We start from the raw sequence: 16538 nt of genomic DNA on the forward strand, positions 1-16538 counted from the left end.
TAACAAATGGGCCAAGGACCTGAACAGACACTTCTCAGAGGAGGACATACAATCAATCAACACGTACATGAAAAAATGCTCACCATCTCTAGCAGTCAAGGAAATGCAAATCAAAACCACCCTAAGATACCACCTCACCCCAGTAAGATTGGCAGCCATGATGAAGTCAAACAACAACAAGTGTTGGCGAGGATGTGGGGAAAAGGGTACTCTTGTACACTGCTGGTGGGACTGCAAACGGGTGCGGCCAATTTGGAAAGCAGTATGGAGATTCCTGGGAAAGCTGGGAATGGAACCACCATTTGACCCAGCTATTGCCCTACTCGGACTATTTCCTGAAGACCTTAAAAGAGCACACTACAGGGATACTGCCACATCGATGTTCATAGCAGCACAATACACAATTTCTAGACTGTGGAATCAACCCAGATGCCCTTCAATAGATGAATGGATAAAAAAAATGTGGCATTTATACACCATGGAGTATTACGCAGCACTAAAAAATGACAAAATCACGGAATTTGCAGGGAAATGGATGGCACTAGAGCAGATTATGCTTAGTGAAGCTAGCCAATCCCTAAAAAACAAATACCAAATGTCTTCCTTGATATAATGAGAGCAACTAAGAACAGAACAGGGAGGATGAGCAGGAAGAAAAGATTAGCATTAAACAGAGACATGAGGCGGGAGGGAAAGGGAAAAAAAAAGGGAAATCACATGGAAATGGAGGGAGACCCTCATTGTTATACAAAATTACATTTAAGAGTTTATGAGGGGAATGGGATAACAAACATGGAGGGAAATGAATTACAGTAGATGGGGTAGAGAGAGAAGATGGGAGGGGAGGGGAGGGGGGATAGTAGAGGATAGGAAAAGTAGCAGAATACAACAGTCACTATTATGGCAGTATGTAAAAATGTGATGTGTAACCGATGTGATTCTGCAATCTGTATTTGGGAAAAAATGGGAGTTCATAACCCAACTGATTCTAATTTATGAAATATGATTTGTCATGAGCTTTGTAAAGTTGTGAACATCCAATAAAAAAAAAATTAAAAAAAATTAAAAAAAAATTCCATAAATAAATAAATAAATAAATAAAGGGTTAAAAATAGAAACATGACAATGAAAAATAAGAGAATAGAAGCTAATTTTATACTTTATAATTCAGAATGTTACCTAAATGTTCCACTAATGATTGGGGAAATAGAACTGCTAAACAGAAAGGCAGCCATGCACTTAGTTTTGAGAATACTGATGAACAAATTAATTGATCTTTGAGTTTAAATTCCCCACATGTAAATGGAAAAATTAATCTCTCTCTCCCAAGTGTTCCATGAGGAATCTTTTGTTTTAATTGTTTTTAGTTGTGGATGGACACATAACCTTTATTTATTTATTTAGTTAGTTAGTTAGTTATTTGTTTATTTATTTTTATGTCGTGTTGAGGATCGAACACGGTGCCTCACACATGCTAGGCAAGCACTCTACCATGGAGCTACAACTCCAGCCCTCCTATGAGGAATCTAGTGTTGATAAAAAATGTCTTGAACAGTGATAGATATGTAGTATGTCTCATTTCCCAACATATAGTTAAAAGAATATTCAGGAGCTTGTAATATTCCAATGTGCTTGAGAGAAAAAGAATTTTAAGTCAGTGTAATATACAGAGATCTGACAGACAGCATTAAAATAGGGTTTGGAAATTGAACAGCCAGCCCTCATGGGGGGGAATTAAGGCAATGACAGTAATTGTAGTTGTAATAATAATAGTAAATAGCAGCACATAACATTCATTGAGTACTCATAGTATAAATACAGAGTACTTTACATGTTTTATTTACTCGTCTCAGCCTCAAAAAGTCCTACTGTTGTTTCCATTTCACAGAGGAAGAAACTGAACTTCAAAGAAGTTCAGTAACTGATCTGTGTTTCTGTTGACAGCAAGTCCCAAACACATCTTCATTCAACTCCAAAGTAAAAACTTTGAGTTAAAGTTCTAGGAATCAGAATGACTTTAGTGCTTTCTATGTGCCAGTCACTCTCCAAAGTACAGGGGTATAGTAATGAAAAATCGGCAAATTTTTCTCTCCCAGAGAATTACATTCTAAAGAGCCATAACACTGAGTGCTCACCTATGCAATGAGACACACACAATGCTAAAAACAAGTTCTCACTCATTTCTCATCAAGGACACCTGGAGCCTTATACCTAAATGTCTAGGGCATATTCAACCATGGCTTCTAGCAGAAAGGGCTAGAAAGATTGACACATGTCATCCGTTAAATATGGAATTCTTTTGGTATTCTAGATCATTAATTCTCAAAGTATAATCTTTAGACCCAACAGGTAACTTCTGGTGGCAGTTACCTGTTAAAATACATATTTCTGAGTCCCAACTCAATTATCCCATATTAAAATTTTTAGAAGTGAGATCCAGGAATCTATTTTTTAAATTTCCCTCGTGATCCTGATCTCCACCAACTTGGAGAAGCCTGAAGTTAGGCACCAGCAGCAAGAGGTTTCTTCTTCCAGTCAACTCAAGGCTCCTCTGCAGTTTCCCCTACTTACCTGAACAGCCTCCCTGCCACACTGCTTTCTCAGGTGAGCGAGTCATGACAGGGCGTGTGTCATGATGAGGGAGTCTTTAAGCCAGAGGTTTCCAACATGGGCGACATTAGTATCTTCCAGAGAGTTGCTACATCTCTGAAAGCTAGGCCCATAATGGATCTTAAGGAGCAGGTCTCAGGCATCAGCATTGTTTAAACCCCCCAAGTGAATTCCAATGTACTCCAAAGTTGAGTGCTACTGCTCCAAAGGAGGGCTTCTGGAATTTTAATATGTGTACAAATCATCTGGTATCATAGAAAGTTCTCATTCAGGAGATCAGGAGATTCTGTATTTTTAACAAACTTCCCAACACACTGATGGAGGTAGTCCATGGACCCCACTGGAAGTAGTAAAGCTCAAGGATCTCCAAAATGATAAAAGATCATTTATCAATTCCTATGCTTCACTATGATTTCCCACAAAATAAAAGGTAAATGATATCTGAGAATCAATATCTAAAACCTAACTAGGGTCTTCTTTAATCTCATTGCCCTATGATTTTGCTATGTGAAAATGCTTTAAAATATCCTTCATAGTCATTCATTTGTAAGACAAGACTTCCAGAAATAAACACTTTTTAAAAAACAAAATGAATGTAAAAACATGTGGACATGATTCAGTTAGTTTACTCAATAGTTATACCAATCTCACCTACCTGATTAACCTGTGGGGTTTTAAGAAAAAAAATTGATAGAATCTTTGAGTCTATTGTTTTTTCTTAATTTAACTCTATTTAATTACACTTTATCAACTGTCTGGTTTAAAATATGAATTAAAAACATGTAAGAGATAAATGTTCACTTCTAATGCTGACAAACTTAACTGTTACTTACTTTTCCAAGATAAGTAAAAAGTTTAGAGAGGAGGGAACCAAAACCATCCTTTTCTCAGTCAGGATCCCATTCATTAGCTTGTCTACCACTTCCTCAGGTTCCAAGATGGGTCCTAAACTGAAATCAGAGGCAGACTTTAGAAACAAAATATTCACTAAGGTTTCAGTTTTGGCTTAGTGTTAAGTAAATGAAATTACCAGATGACTCAACGTAACTATTCTGTATCAGCTAGTTAATCAAAGGTGCTCAGAAATTGTAGCTACTTTATCATTAATAAGAACAACCATTTATTTAGTACTTATTAGGTAGGATACATTGTGCTAGACCTTTACATTTGTTATTTAAGTTTTATAACACCTTAGTCATACTGTAAACTTTATTTTATGAATGATAATTATAGAAGCAACTAGGACTCAAAAATAAGTTAGCTATATTAGGATTAACAAGTTCACTTCTAAATCTTCACAGTCTTGGGGAAGAAGTCGGATACTATTGTACAAGTTTTGTTATTATACTAAGTATCTTTATTGAATGAAGTCTAAAGTTTCAGAGGAATTAAAATATAGTTATTCCCCTGGCTCTACTTTCTTGATAATCCCATGGAACTTTTACATTTATTAGGTCTTGATTCACTTTCAGCCTTGTTACTTAGTTCCATGTCACACACCATCACTGTGTAACCACCCTGCATCACAGACTAGCAAGTTGTCCCTAAAATGTGGCTTTTCACCAATCCCCAAAAACCAAAGCCTGAATGTTCTCCCTGATACCTGATGCTAACACGCAATAAGGGGAGTGTAGGGAAGAATAGAAATGCTTTGGATTAGACAAATGGGAATGAAGGGAATGGAGAGGGGATGGGAATAGGAGATAGCAGAATGAAGCAGACATAAGTTTCCTATGTTCATATATGAATACATGGCCAGGGTAACTCCAGATCATGTACAATGACAAGAATACTCCATGAATATTCCATGTATGTAGAATATGTCAAAATATACTCTACTGTCAGTATAACTAAAAAACCACAAATTTTTAAAAGTGGCTTTCAAGTCTGGGTGTTAGGGTTAAGATCACTTAGGGAGGATTGTTGTCATAAGAATTTGTCAGTTTTTAATGTTTTGTTAATCACTTAGAAAAAAGAGACACATAATTAAATGTACTCATGAAACTTGCCAATGTCACCAAACTGAGAGGCTAACATTTTGGGGAAGCAGATTCTGAATGTGTATAATTAGTTAAAAGAAGTATGACAAAAAGTATTATATGAAATAAATATATAATAGTGTATTCAAGAGGGAAAAAATAAGTTGTAAAGTAAAATTTGGACTACTGAGAAGTGTAGCTTTGTACATGGTAACTGGATCACAAAGGAGAAGACAATTTAAAAACCCATGATACAATCTTTCATTCTCAGTCATTTATTAGAAGACCATGTTTACCATGGGACCCTGAAACAATAATATTATTTATGAAAAGTTTGGAAACTAAACAGGAGAGGAAATATAAAAATTAGATGGATGTTTTTTGGCCCAGTGAAGGCAAATGTCAAAGGCAAATGGAAGCTTGAACAAATCAGTCCTTTAGCTAGTGGTGTAGGCCAGTATGTGTGCCATGGAGGATAAATCCAGAAACTGAAGCTTATTTTGCCCTGAAAAGCAAATTCTTTGTAGCATATTGCTACCAGCCTTCCACATTCGCAAGTTCCCTGAAAGCTCATAAACACCTGTGTCCACAGCATAGCTGTGGCCTTGCTAACCCCCCAATCATGTGGTGTTGCACTGACTGATCTTTTCTTAGTGACCTGCTCTCTTAAAGTTCTTAGTGTCTTTTTTTTGAAATGTAATGACTGTCTAATACCATTTTTATTAATTAATTAATTAGATACTGGGATTGAACTCAGGGATGCTTTACCACTGAATTACACTCCTGTCCTATTTATTTATTTAAAATTATTTATTTATTTGAATTTGTTTATTTAAATAATCTCACTAAGTAGCCCAGGCTGTCCTTGAACTTGTGATCTGCCTGCCTTAGCCTCCCTGAGTTGCTGGGATTATAGGCATGCAACACTACACCCAATATCTTGACTTTAAAAGAACTAAAAGACAATAAATATATGAAAAATTTTCAATGTCTCTAGCAATCAGGGAAATGCAACTTGAAACTACATTAAGATTGCATCTCACTCTAGTCAGAATACAAATAGTAAATGCTGATGAGGATGTCGGGGGAAAGGTACATCCATACATAATTGGTGGAACTGTAGGACAGTACAACCACTCTGGAAAGCAGTATGGAGATTCCTCAGAAAACTAGGAAGGAACTGCCATATAATTCAACTATCCAACTCCTCACTATTTATTCAAAAGAACTAAAATCAGCACACCATAGTGATACAGTCACTTCAATGTTCATAACAGCACAATTCATAATAGCCAAATTATGGAACCAGCCCAGATACCTGTCAATAGATCAGTCAATTAAGAAAATGTGGTTTGCATACATGATGGTTTTATTCAGACATAAAAAAGAATGAAATTATGGCATTTGCTGGTAAATAGATCAAAATGAAGAACATCATGTCAAGTAAAAATAAGCCAGACTCAGAAATCAAGGGTTGAATGTTTTCACTCATATGTGGAAGCTAGAGCAACACAAAGAAAAGAAGGTGGGTTGGGTTGGGGTCAGGTATGGTAAAGATATAGGAAAGATCAATATAGTAGAAGGAGATCAGGAGGGATGGGAAAGGGGAGGAAATTATGAAATGAATCTAACACATTCCTGCTGTGTGTACTTATAAATATGCCACAAGGAATTTCATCTTTTGTATATGCAGAAATAACAATAAAAAATAAATCAATAATGAGCAAAAGGAAGACAAGCAGAGTAGAGGAAGAATGGGGGGAGGAGGAAGGGAGGGAAAGCGAGGGAATGGGGATAAAATAAAATTCCATGCATGTTTGCAAAATTATAATGCTCTAATTTTTTTTAAAAAGGGCCAAAAGAAAAGGCTTTTAGAAAAAATTCTAAATTTTTTTTGGTAGAATAAGATCTTTGTTTGGTAGAACAAAATTTGTTGGTAGAATAAAATCTTAATCACTTAAATGTCAGAACTTGGAAACATTTTCCCCCAACATTATAATGTCAATCAGAATTGCAAATCCTATTAAACAAATGTTCATAATGGATTTTGTAGAAACTATACAAAACCACTTTGGGCCAATTTGTTTGGGTGGGGGAAAAGGGCATGTGTAGGGGAGGAGGAATATTTAGGCAGGAGAGAGTTACAAGGTCTGTTTGATTATCTACTTTATCAGCTAAGTAGCTGAGTAATCTGGGGGAAACATTTCAACTCAGGTTTTTGTTTTTGTTATTTCTTTATTTGAAAAACAGGGATAAGGCAGTGGAATGGTGGTAAATGTTTAAAAACTGATACTGGCAAAAATCCCAGTTTTGTAGTACTTTCTGATTTCCACAGTATACCTACTCACTATGGCTGACTCTAAGCTACCACCATGACATTACTGAATGAAAACAGGCCAGCATGGAAATACACATATTAGCACTTGATATAGCTATATAAATGCCACTTAATTTTTTTTTCTTTTTGGGCACAGGACACTGAACCCAGGGCTTCACATACTAGGTGAACGATTTCCCACTGAGCACATTCCCAGCCCCCCAAAATGTCTTCTTATACACTATCTTCTTTTGATGATACTATTCAGTAAAAACTAATGCCTTCCTGTGATACACACACACACACACACACACACACACACACACACACAAACACTTAAATATCTAAAGAAAAAACAATTCGAGTATATATATTACAGGTAGAAGAGTAGGTGTTTTAAAACTTGTAGCTATCAAAAATAATCAGAACACTCTATTATACCTAATCTAACAAATTCAGATTATACTACATTGTTTAAACCATTAATTGAAAAGCAAGAAATAATTTAATTCAGCAAAAAATTAAATCACAATTGCTTGTTCCCCTAACAACAGAGTCCCAATGTATACGAAGAAAATCTTTTAGAATTAAAGTAAGACACAGTTTTGACAATGACAGTTGGAAAATCTCTGCTTTCAACAATGTATGCAATAAGCAAACAGAAGATTAGCAGGAAACAGAAGACTTCAGCAATATCATAAATCAAGTAATGCAACCAGACAGATATAAAATACTCCACCTAGCAACACAGAGAACACTTTCTTCTCAAGAGCATATGAACAGATCAGACAGATGATATTTCAAATTGTAACTTGGCTTTTTTTTTTTTGTAACTTGGCTTCTTATTAGCAGTATGACTTGAGAACAATTATTTGGTATCTTTGAATTTCATACAAAAATGTGGATAATAATGTTCCTTTTTATCTAACCTGTAAGAATTAGTACATGTTGTAAATAAATAAAATAAATATTAAGAACTTAAAAAAATAATAAAAAAACATATGAACAATCCTTTCCAGAATAGATCACATGTCAGACCACAAGGCAAATTTCAATATGTTTAAAATGACTGAAATTATTCAAAGTGTGATCTCTGGGTACAATAGTGAAATCAATACAAAAGGAAAACTGGAGTCAGGTGCAGTGGTTCAGGCCTATAATCACAGTGGCTCGGGAAGCTGATGCAGGAGGATCCTGAGTTCGAAGCCAGCCTCAGCAACTTAGTGAAGCCTTAAGCAATTTAGCAAGACCCTGTCTCTAAAGAAAAAATTAAAAAGGAGCTGGGGATGTGGCTTAGTGGTTGAACACCCCTGGGTTTAATACCTGGAAACAAAACAAAACACAAAAATCAACCCATCAAATGGATTGATCCACTGATACAGTCAGAGCTCTCCTAATCCAGCGATTTCACATCTGAACATTACTGCATTGCCTTACACATTAGCTTTGGGGGGGGGGGCATTCCAGATCCAAAGTGCAACATTGTTTAAGGAAGAATTAATACCAATCCTTCTCAAATTCTTCCAAAAAAGTAGAAGATGAGGAAACTCTTCTTAATCCATTTTTTGAGATCAGAATTATCCTGGATTAAAGTTGACCTAAAACATCACAAGAAAACTACAGACTAATACCTCTTTGAATACAGATGGAAAAATCTTCAACAAAATACTAGCAAATTAAGTCTAGTATTATATTAAAAGCACTGTACCAAATGAGATTTATTCCAGCAATGCAAAGTGGCTCACCATACAAAAATTAATATTTGAAACTGTTGTAACTTAGTGAGGCCCTACCACTATGATGAGAGAATAAATTTGGACAATCTTTTCAAAGGACAAATCTATAAAAAAGTAAACATGTAAGAACATGTTTTTTTTTTTTTTGTTTTTTTGTTTTTTTTTTTTTGCACCAGGAATTAAACCCAGGGGCACCTTAACCACTGAGCTACAGTTTGAAACAGGTTCCCCAAGTTCTCATTAAATTGCCAAGGGTCTTGCTAAATTGCTGAGTCTGGCCTGGCCCTGGACTTGTGATCCTCCTGCCTCAGCCTCCCTAGTTGCTGAGATTTCAAGTGTGCACCACCATGCCTGGCAAAACACATTTTGAGTCAGTCATTCCATTCCAAAAAACTGGATGGATAAGTTAGCAAAGATACACACACATCAATCTATATAATACATAGACACAACACACATCTATGTAGACATACACACACATACAAAGATATAGATTTATGGGCTGGGGATGTGGCTCAAGCGGTAGCGTGCTCGTCTGGCATGCGTGCGGCCCGGGTTCGATCCTCAGCACCACATACCAACAAAGATGTTGTGTCCGCCGAGAACTAAAATAAATAAATAAATATTAAAAATTCTCTCTCTCTCTCTCCTCTCTCACTCTCTCTTTGAAAAAAAAAAAAAGATATACATTTATTATCTAAGTATCCATCAAACATTGGCATGCCAACATTATAAGAAATAAAGCAAGGTAATTATGTAACAATACAGAAGTCAAAGAGACCATTTATAGAACAGCATATTTCCAGTTACAGGAAAAAAGTGATGCATTAAAATAAGGAAATCATTAAGTTGGAAAACTGTAACTGGAAATTGAATTTTTTAATAAAGTAGTTATCTCTGGGAGAGGAGTATTTATAAAAGGGCCTTTTTCCTATAGTATTTAAATTTTGTTTACTATCATGATACATTATCAGAAAAACAATAAGGATGTTTCCAATAAACATTTAACATGCATATTAAAATGATGAGTCTCAGGGGGAATTTTTCAATTAAAATTTATGTGAAAAATAAAGCTATTAGTAGGGCATTTGGAGTCAGAGAGACCTATGTAGGAATTCCAGTCAGTGTGACCTTCAGCAGTTTTCTCAAATTTTCCAAGCTTCAGTCTCTGTCTAAAAAAAAAGTATGAAAAGAACACTATAGTTTGGATCTTAAGTATCCCTCAAAGGTTTGTCTATTAAAGGTTGGTCCCAAGCTTGCTGCCACTTGATGGAACCTGAAGAAGTGGGCTTGGTGGGAGGTCATTGGGAGTGTGCCCTTGGAAGAAAGAGCAGGCCTCAGCACCTTCCTCTTTTTCTCTTTTGCTTCCTGGCCATGAGGTGAACAGCTTTGCTCCACCAGGGGGCTCCCACACTGATGAGCCACCTCTCCAGAGGCTCAAAAGCAATGGGGCCAATTGGTCAGAGATGCTGGAATCTCCAAAACTGTGAGCCAAATATTTCTTTTCTCTTCATAATTGATTATCTCAAAATTAAATAAATCTTTTCTCTTTATAAGTGGATTATCTTGGTATTCCATTACAGTGATAGAAAGCCAAAAGGCCTTACCTTTCAGAATTATTATGAGAACCAGAGCAAGAATAGGCAGACTGTGATCAGGAGATCCAATCTAATTCTCCAGCATTAGAGATCAGAGGTACCTAGTAATGTTTCTATATTTATGTAAGGTACTTAGGAATGCTTCAAATATTTAGCAGGTCTTCAATAAATGTTCTAAAGAAAACTATTGATGGCTAAGTTTATGTAACAGAAATAATTCTTAGCTTTCAAAAAATTCATCAGAATACCCTGCTATATTTAATTTCCATAAACTCAGATTATACCTTTATAGCAAACCAGTTTCTTGGCAGTGTATTAGAAGTATATTACAAAACCCAATAAACTTCATCTGGGTGTTTTTAAAGATATCATGAAAGTTCTAATATTAATATAAAACCAATTATTTCAAATTCAGCCATTTAAAGGCTGGTTCAATTTTCTCTACTCAGAAGTTGAATCTCAGTTCTGGTATTTATGGGGAAATTACTTAATATCTCTAATTCTTAGATAATTCTCTTTCATTGAAGACAACTAACAAAGTAGTACTGTGAGATTTAATAAAATAACAGATTTTATTTACTTAGTGGTCAATTAGGGTACTTGCTCTCCTTCTTCTTAGAAGGATCAAATTTCTATATTAAAACCAACTCAGGACTGGGGCTGTGGCTCAGGGATAGAGTGCTTGCCTAATGAGCGTGAGGCACCAGGTTCGATCTCCATAAGCACATTAAAAAAAAAAAACTAAATAAACAAAATAAAGGTATCGTGTCCATCTACAACTAAAAATATTTTTTAAAAACCCATCTTTTTTGCACTAAAATAGGACCGGGTTTAATTAATATATAAAAGCAAAACATCATACTGTTAAAGTATAAAAGGTACAACCTTAGGGCACATACCACATTACAAATCATTGATAGGCAAGATTTAATGGCTGACCAACATCTGAAATTCTTTTAGTCTTTTCTTCAGGAGAAAGAAAATATTAAAACACCCTTAAAATTTCAAGTTATTCCAAACCGACAGAGTATGAATGATTCTACTCCTAACCTCAGACATAAAGGATCTTTCTGTATGAAGTGGCCCAGAAAGTCAGTGACTCTGATAAGAGTTCACAAATTAAAAACCCATCTTTAGGAAACACACTATTACCAGTTTACCGTAGGAAAGAACCATGAGCCAGGCCCTTACTACCCAGTTTTATATGCATATGACTATCAGGCTAGAATCATGTTAGCGTCTAGTCATGTTTTTAGTGAATTTTGTTGTAGTTGTGTTAACACAGTTTTGTCAAAAGAGGGCACTATTGCCCTGCGCAGACTTGTCCTGGGGGTAAGGTTAAAAATTCAGTTATGACTTAAAAAAAAAAAAAAAAGGGTATGTTTTTTAACTAATGAAATACAGTCTGGGGAAAAAAAACAACAACACCAAAAACAAAAAAAGCTTCAAGTGTGTTATTTTAGTATCTAAATCCTGAAAATAACAGGAAATTGGCAAGGTACCGCTTGCCAATTTCCATCTGCTCAGTTTTAGCGAACTCTTAACCCTTCTACTCCTCTTCTTCAACTTCTTTCCCTGACCCAAAAAACATTTCTTTCCTTCTCTTTTCAGGTTATAGTTAGAGTTTTCTGGTTAATAAAGATGAGCTTTAGCACTAGTCTTCTGAAGTATGTATACTTATTTTGTGTTGAGATGGGATCTCACTATGTTGCCCAGGCTGGTCTCAAAATTGAAGGCTCAAGTGATCCCCTCCTGCTCAGCCTCCTGAGGGTTGGGACAAGTGTGCACAGTCATGGCAAACTTTACTCTTATTTTCTAACAAAACTGTGCCTTAAAAATAGATATTAAGGACTACAGATGGATAGAATGACTTAAAAATTTTTCAACTTTGTGATATCTATCATAATAAACATTTGTCATATGCATCAGTGGAAACTATACTTTGAATTTTGGTCTTTCCCTGAGCTAGTGAGCAATATGCTGTATGATCCTCTTTCCTGAAGCTGGGTTAAATCTCCCTTTCAGTCATGTAGTCAGTCACAATCTTGAGCGGAAACAGTGGGTACTCTATGGTGTACCATGTTTCTGAAATATGATGTTTGGTAGGTGAGGTATATTATATGCTTTTTGATTTATGATATTTTCTACTTACAGTGGGTTTATTGGAACATAATACCATCATATGCTGGGTAGCACATGCACTTCATAAATTCTTGGGAACTTGAGAGTTTTGGAGAGCTCCCAAATTTTTTCTTAATATAGGCTTTTCACTCTGCCTACCTGTGGAGGGACTTAAGCTAAGGTGTTAGTCAACTTTTTGTTGCTATGACAAAATACCTGGGAAAATCAACTTAGAAGAGGAAAGATCTATTTTGACTCGTGGCTCAGAGGATTAGTCCATGGTTGTTGGTTCCCTTGTCTCTGGGCCTGAGGTAAGGTGCAATATCATGGCAGAGGAAAGATGCTTAGCTCATGGCAGCTAGGAAGCAGAGAGAGGTTGAGGGGAAGGAGCCAGGGACAAGATAAATCCTGAAAGGCATGTTACCCCAGTTCCTAGGACTCACCTACTATAGTTTCTACCACCACCTCTCAATAATGCCATCAAATAAATCTAAAGGATTAATCCACTGATAAGGTCAGAACCCTTATGGTTTAATCACTTCAGGCTCCATCTTTGAACATTGTTGCATTGAGGGAATATTACTGATCCAAACCACAAAGGTGTATTTAAAATAGAAACTTCTGTCTCCCTAAGTGTCCATATTGAATATTTCTCATTAATTTTAAGTTTGTTTTCAGTAAGAACAGCTAAGTTGGAGAAAAGAAGCACAAAGTTTGAGGGGGCAGAATAGAACTTAAAAATTAAATCTCACCAATGCAATGGAATAGAGAATCAAAAAGTATATCCAAGTAAATATGTGAATTTCTTCAATATAAATTTTAAATCAGTGAGGGAAATAATGCATTATTTAACAAATAGTACAGAACAACTCATTAACTATTTGGGAAAAGCACACTGTGCCATAACCTTATTTCTCAAATAAAATAAATTTGGGTGGAGTAATGACTCAAATGTGAAAAATGAAACCATAAAATATTTCCTAGAAGGGCTTAGAGAGTAATTCAGTGGTAACGCATTTGGTTAGAATGTGCAAGGCACTGGATTCAATCCTCAGTACTGCTAACAAAAAAAACAAAACAAAAAACCCATGACTGGATATTTTCATATTTTCACCTCATAGAACCTAAAGGCCATGAAGAGGAAAAAACAAACCTTAGAAATTTTAAGGTGAAAATAGACTTAAAGGCAATAATAGCATTTGGTAAAAATACATATGTGACAGAAAAGGCCATTTCAAATGTATCAAGGACTCTATGTATTCATTTAAAAACTCTGTTGTTTGATAGAAAAGTGAGCAGAGATCATGAAACAGGTCATTCATATAAGATGTCAATTATCTGGATAAAATTTAAATGATTCTTCATATATTGAACTGGCAATGATTAAAAAATAAGCAGAAGGCAGACTCATGAAAAAGTAGGGTCTGAGGTGCTCCAATTGCACTGTGGGTAGGAGTGCAAACTGCTGCGACATTTTGAAGGGGAGCAATAGGCATGAATATTTACAATCTGTATAACCTTTGATGCAGCAATGCTCATTCATGGATCTACTTGAAGGAGATAATTACCAAGTATGAAAATATTTGTGCTCAAGGATGTTCTTTACAGCTTTGCTTTGTTAAAAATCCAGAAAATTAAAAACCACACTAAAATTAACACTAGTGGCCCTTTTGTTCAATACAATTTTTGATAAAGGTCTGTATTCTATCAACATGAAAAGATGCCTAGAATGCATAATCAATATATTCATAAGTTCTATATATATTGATATGAATAGATGCCCATGACATAACGCTGAGGGAAGTAGGCAGTTATTGCTTCCGAAACCTCATATGTAATATATGTCAGTTATTTAAAGTTTAGAAACTTATTCTATACATACTGAGATGCCTAGGAAGATGTTAATCATATATTGAGTGGTTTCTATGCATTAAGAAAATTTGAGAAGAAACTTTCTGATTTGTATTTTTCTGTAATGTTGAAAAAAATTTTTAAAAAGTATGCATTATGATTACAAAGACATTAAAGCTAGTTTTAAAGAAAGGAAACGTTAAAAATTATACTCAGAGGGCTGGGGATGTAGCTCAGTGGGAAAGCACTAGCCTAGGATGTGCAAGGCCCTGGATTAAATCCCTACCATTGAAAAAAAATTAAAAATTATACTCAGAGCTTATCCTTTACTTTATTTTTCAATCAAGCAAAGAGTTTGGAAATTCAGTTTGGAAGATAATTTATAAACTACCATAGGGAAGAGTTTTTCACATTGTAATCCTGGTTATCTCTATCAGAATCACCTATGATGCTTTTGAAAAACAAAATTTTAAGGCCCTTTCCCCAATCAAATCCCAAAAATCATCATGCCTGGGTGTGGGGCTTACATGATTCCAAAACACTCCTCTGACATTTAAGCATATCTGAGTTTGAGAATCACTGGTTAAGGGAAGGGGAAAAAAGAAGGATTACCAAGTTCACTTGTGTCATTCATATTCATATTTACAGTCTTCCTTCCCTCTTTTTTTTTTAATCTCTCTACCTGTTCCCCACAATCTATAGAAGCTGAAAGCAAGATGAATTAAGTGCATTAAATATCAGGTGTTTTAGGGATTAAAATATTTAGAAATACCCACAAAACGCTTGATATTCATAGTAACCACCAATCCTTTTGTCTCAACTTACTTGCTGCTTGGATTTTTGATGAAGCCAGTGTTTATGAAATTAGGACAAAGACAGGTTGTTTTGATTCCATTTTTTTCGAAGGCATTCAGTTCTTCAGTCAAAGCTCCATGAAATCCAACAGCAGCAAATTTACTCGAACTGAAAATAAACAGAGAGTGTTTGCAAGCTAATTCATCAATACTGACATGTCCTCTTACTTGAGACACCTGTTTTCCTTAATTGAGTATGGTCCTGCATCTCAGGCCCAGTGCAGACCTAAGGAATCAGCATCTGCATTTTATAAGATGCTCAGGTAAATCTGAAGGTAATATTGAAGCCAAAGAAACACTGATATCACAGCATCACTCATCAGAGTCAGAATTCAGTGTGTTAAATGGGTTGACAGGAAAATTGGTACAATGTTTATTTGTGGTGTTGCTGTTTCATAGAATCCAAAGTCACTATAAGCTGCTTCTTATTATAAAATGTTCATGAAATTCACTAGAAACTTTCCCTGGATAAACCCTCTTCTTCTTTTTTTTTTTTTTTAATCTTATTTTTTTTGGTGGGATTCTTTTTTTTTTTTTGTCTTTTTTGGAACTGGGGGTCGAACCCAGGGCTTTTCGAATGCAAGGCAGACGCTTTGCCGCTGAGCTACATCCCAGCCCCCTATTCTTTTTTTAAGTCGTCACCTGACTTCATTAAAGAGGCCTTTCCTGACCCCTAAACTGTTTGTTAATGACAGTGTAGTCTTCCGTTTTCCATGATAGTCTCAGATTTGTAACTAAACATTCATTTGGGACTGAGTGTTTTAACATTTGCCTCCCACAACTTTATTATAAGCTCTGTGACTGTGTTGGTCATCAATGAATCTCCAACAAAGCACAGTGCTTTGCTCTTAGTAGGTACTTAAATAAATGAATCTCAGGGCAAAGAAATCTTATAATAGTGCTTTCATTTGGAAATAGTAGTGAAATTATTGTAAATGAACATTATTTTTCCAAATAGGTTTTTAAAATAGCTTTACTGAAGCTGGGTATGGTGATGCACATCTGTAATCCCAGCAACTTGGGAAGCTGAGGCAGGAGGATCACGAGTTCAAAGCCAGCCTCAGCCATTTAGCCAGGCCTTGAGCAACTCAGTGAGATCCTGTATCTAATAAAATATATATTTTTAAAAAAGGGGCTGGGGATGTGGCTCAAGCGGTAGCGTGCTCGCCTGGTATGCATGCGGCCCGGGTTTGATCCTCAGCACCACATACAAACAAAGATGTTGTGTCCGCCGAAAACTAAAAAATAAATAATAAAAATTCTCTCTCTCTCTCTCTCTCTCTCTCTCTCTCTCTCTCTCTCTCTCTTTCTCAAAAAAAAAAAAAAAAGGCTGGGGGATGTGGCTCAGTGTTTAACACCTCTGGGTTCAATCCCTGGTTTAAAAAAAAAATAGCTTTATAGAAATATAAATTCATTTACCATGAAATTAATTCACTTAATGGGTACAAAGTTCAATGGTATTTGTATATAAT

At 35.6% G+C, this 16538-nt stretch overlaps 1 protein-coding gene across 1 annotated transcript in view; it reads right to left on the minus strand.

Annotated features, from left to right (window-relative positions):
- Positions 1 to 16538, minus strand: part of HSD17B11 (hydroxysteroid 17-beta dehydrogenase 11) — a 35724-nt gene that overhangs the window by 7311 nt on the left and 11875 nt on the right. Inside the window, exons 5-6 of the mRNA XM_081304268.1 lie at positions 15038 to 15175; positions 3444 to 3560 (exon numbers count right to left, since the gene is read on the minus strand). Coding sequence (XP_081160394.1) covers positions 3444 to 3560; positions 15038 to 15175 — 255 coding nt within the window. The remainder of the gene's footprint in view (positions 1 to 3443; positions 3561 to 15037; positions 15176 to 16538) is intronic.

The sequence above is a fragment of the Spermophilus citellus genome, assembly GCF_964194105.1.
Source record: "Spermophilus citellus genome assembly, chromosome: 8".
Taxonomy (NCBI): domain Eukaryota; kingdom Metazoa; phylum Chordata; class Mammalia; order Rodentia; family Sciuridae; genus Spermophilus; species Spermophilus citellus.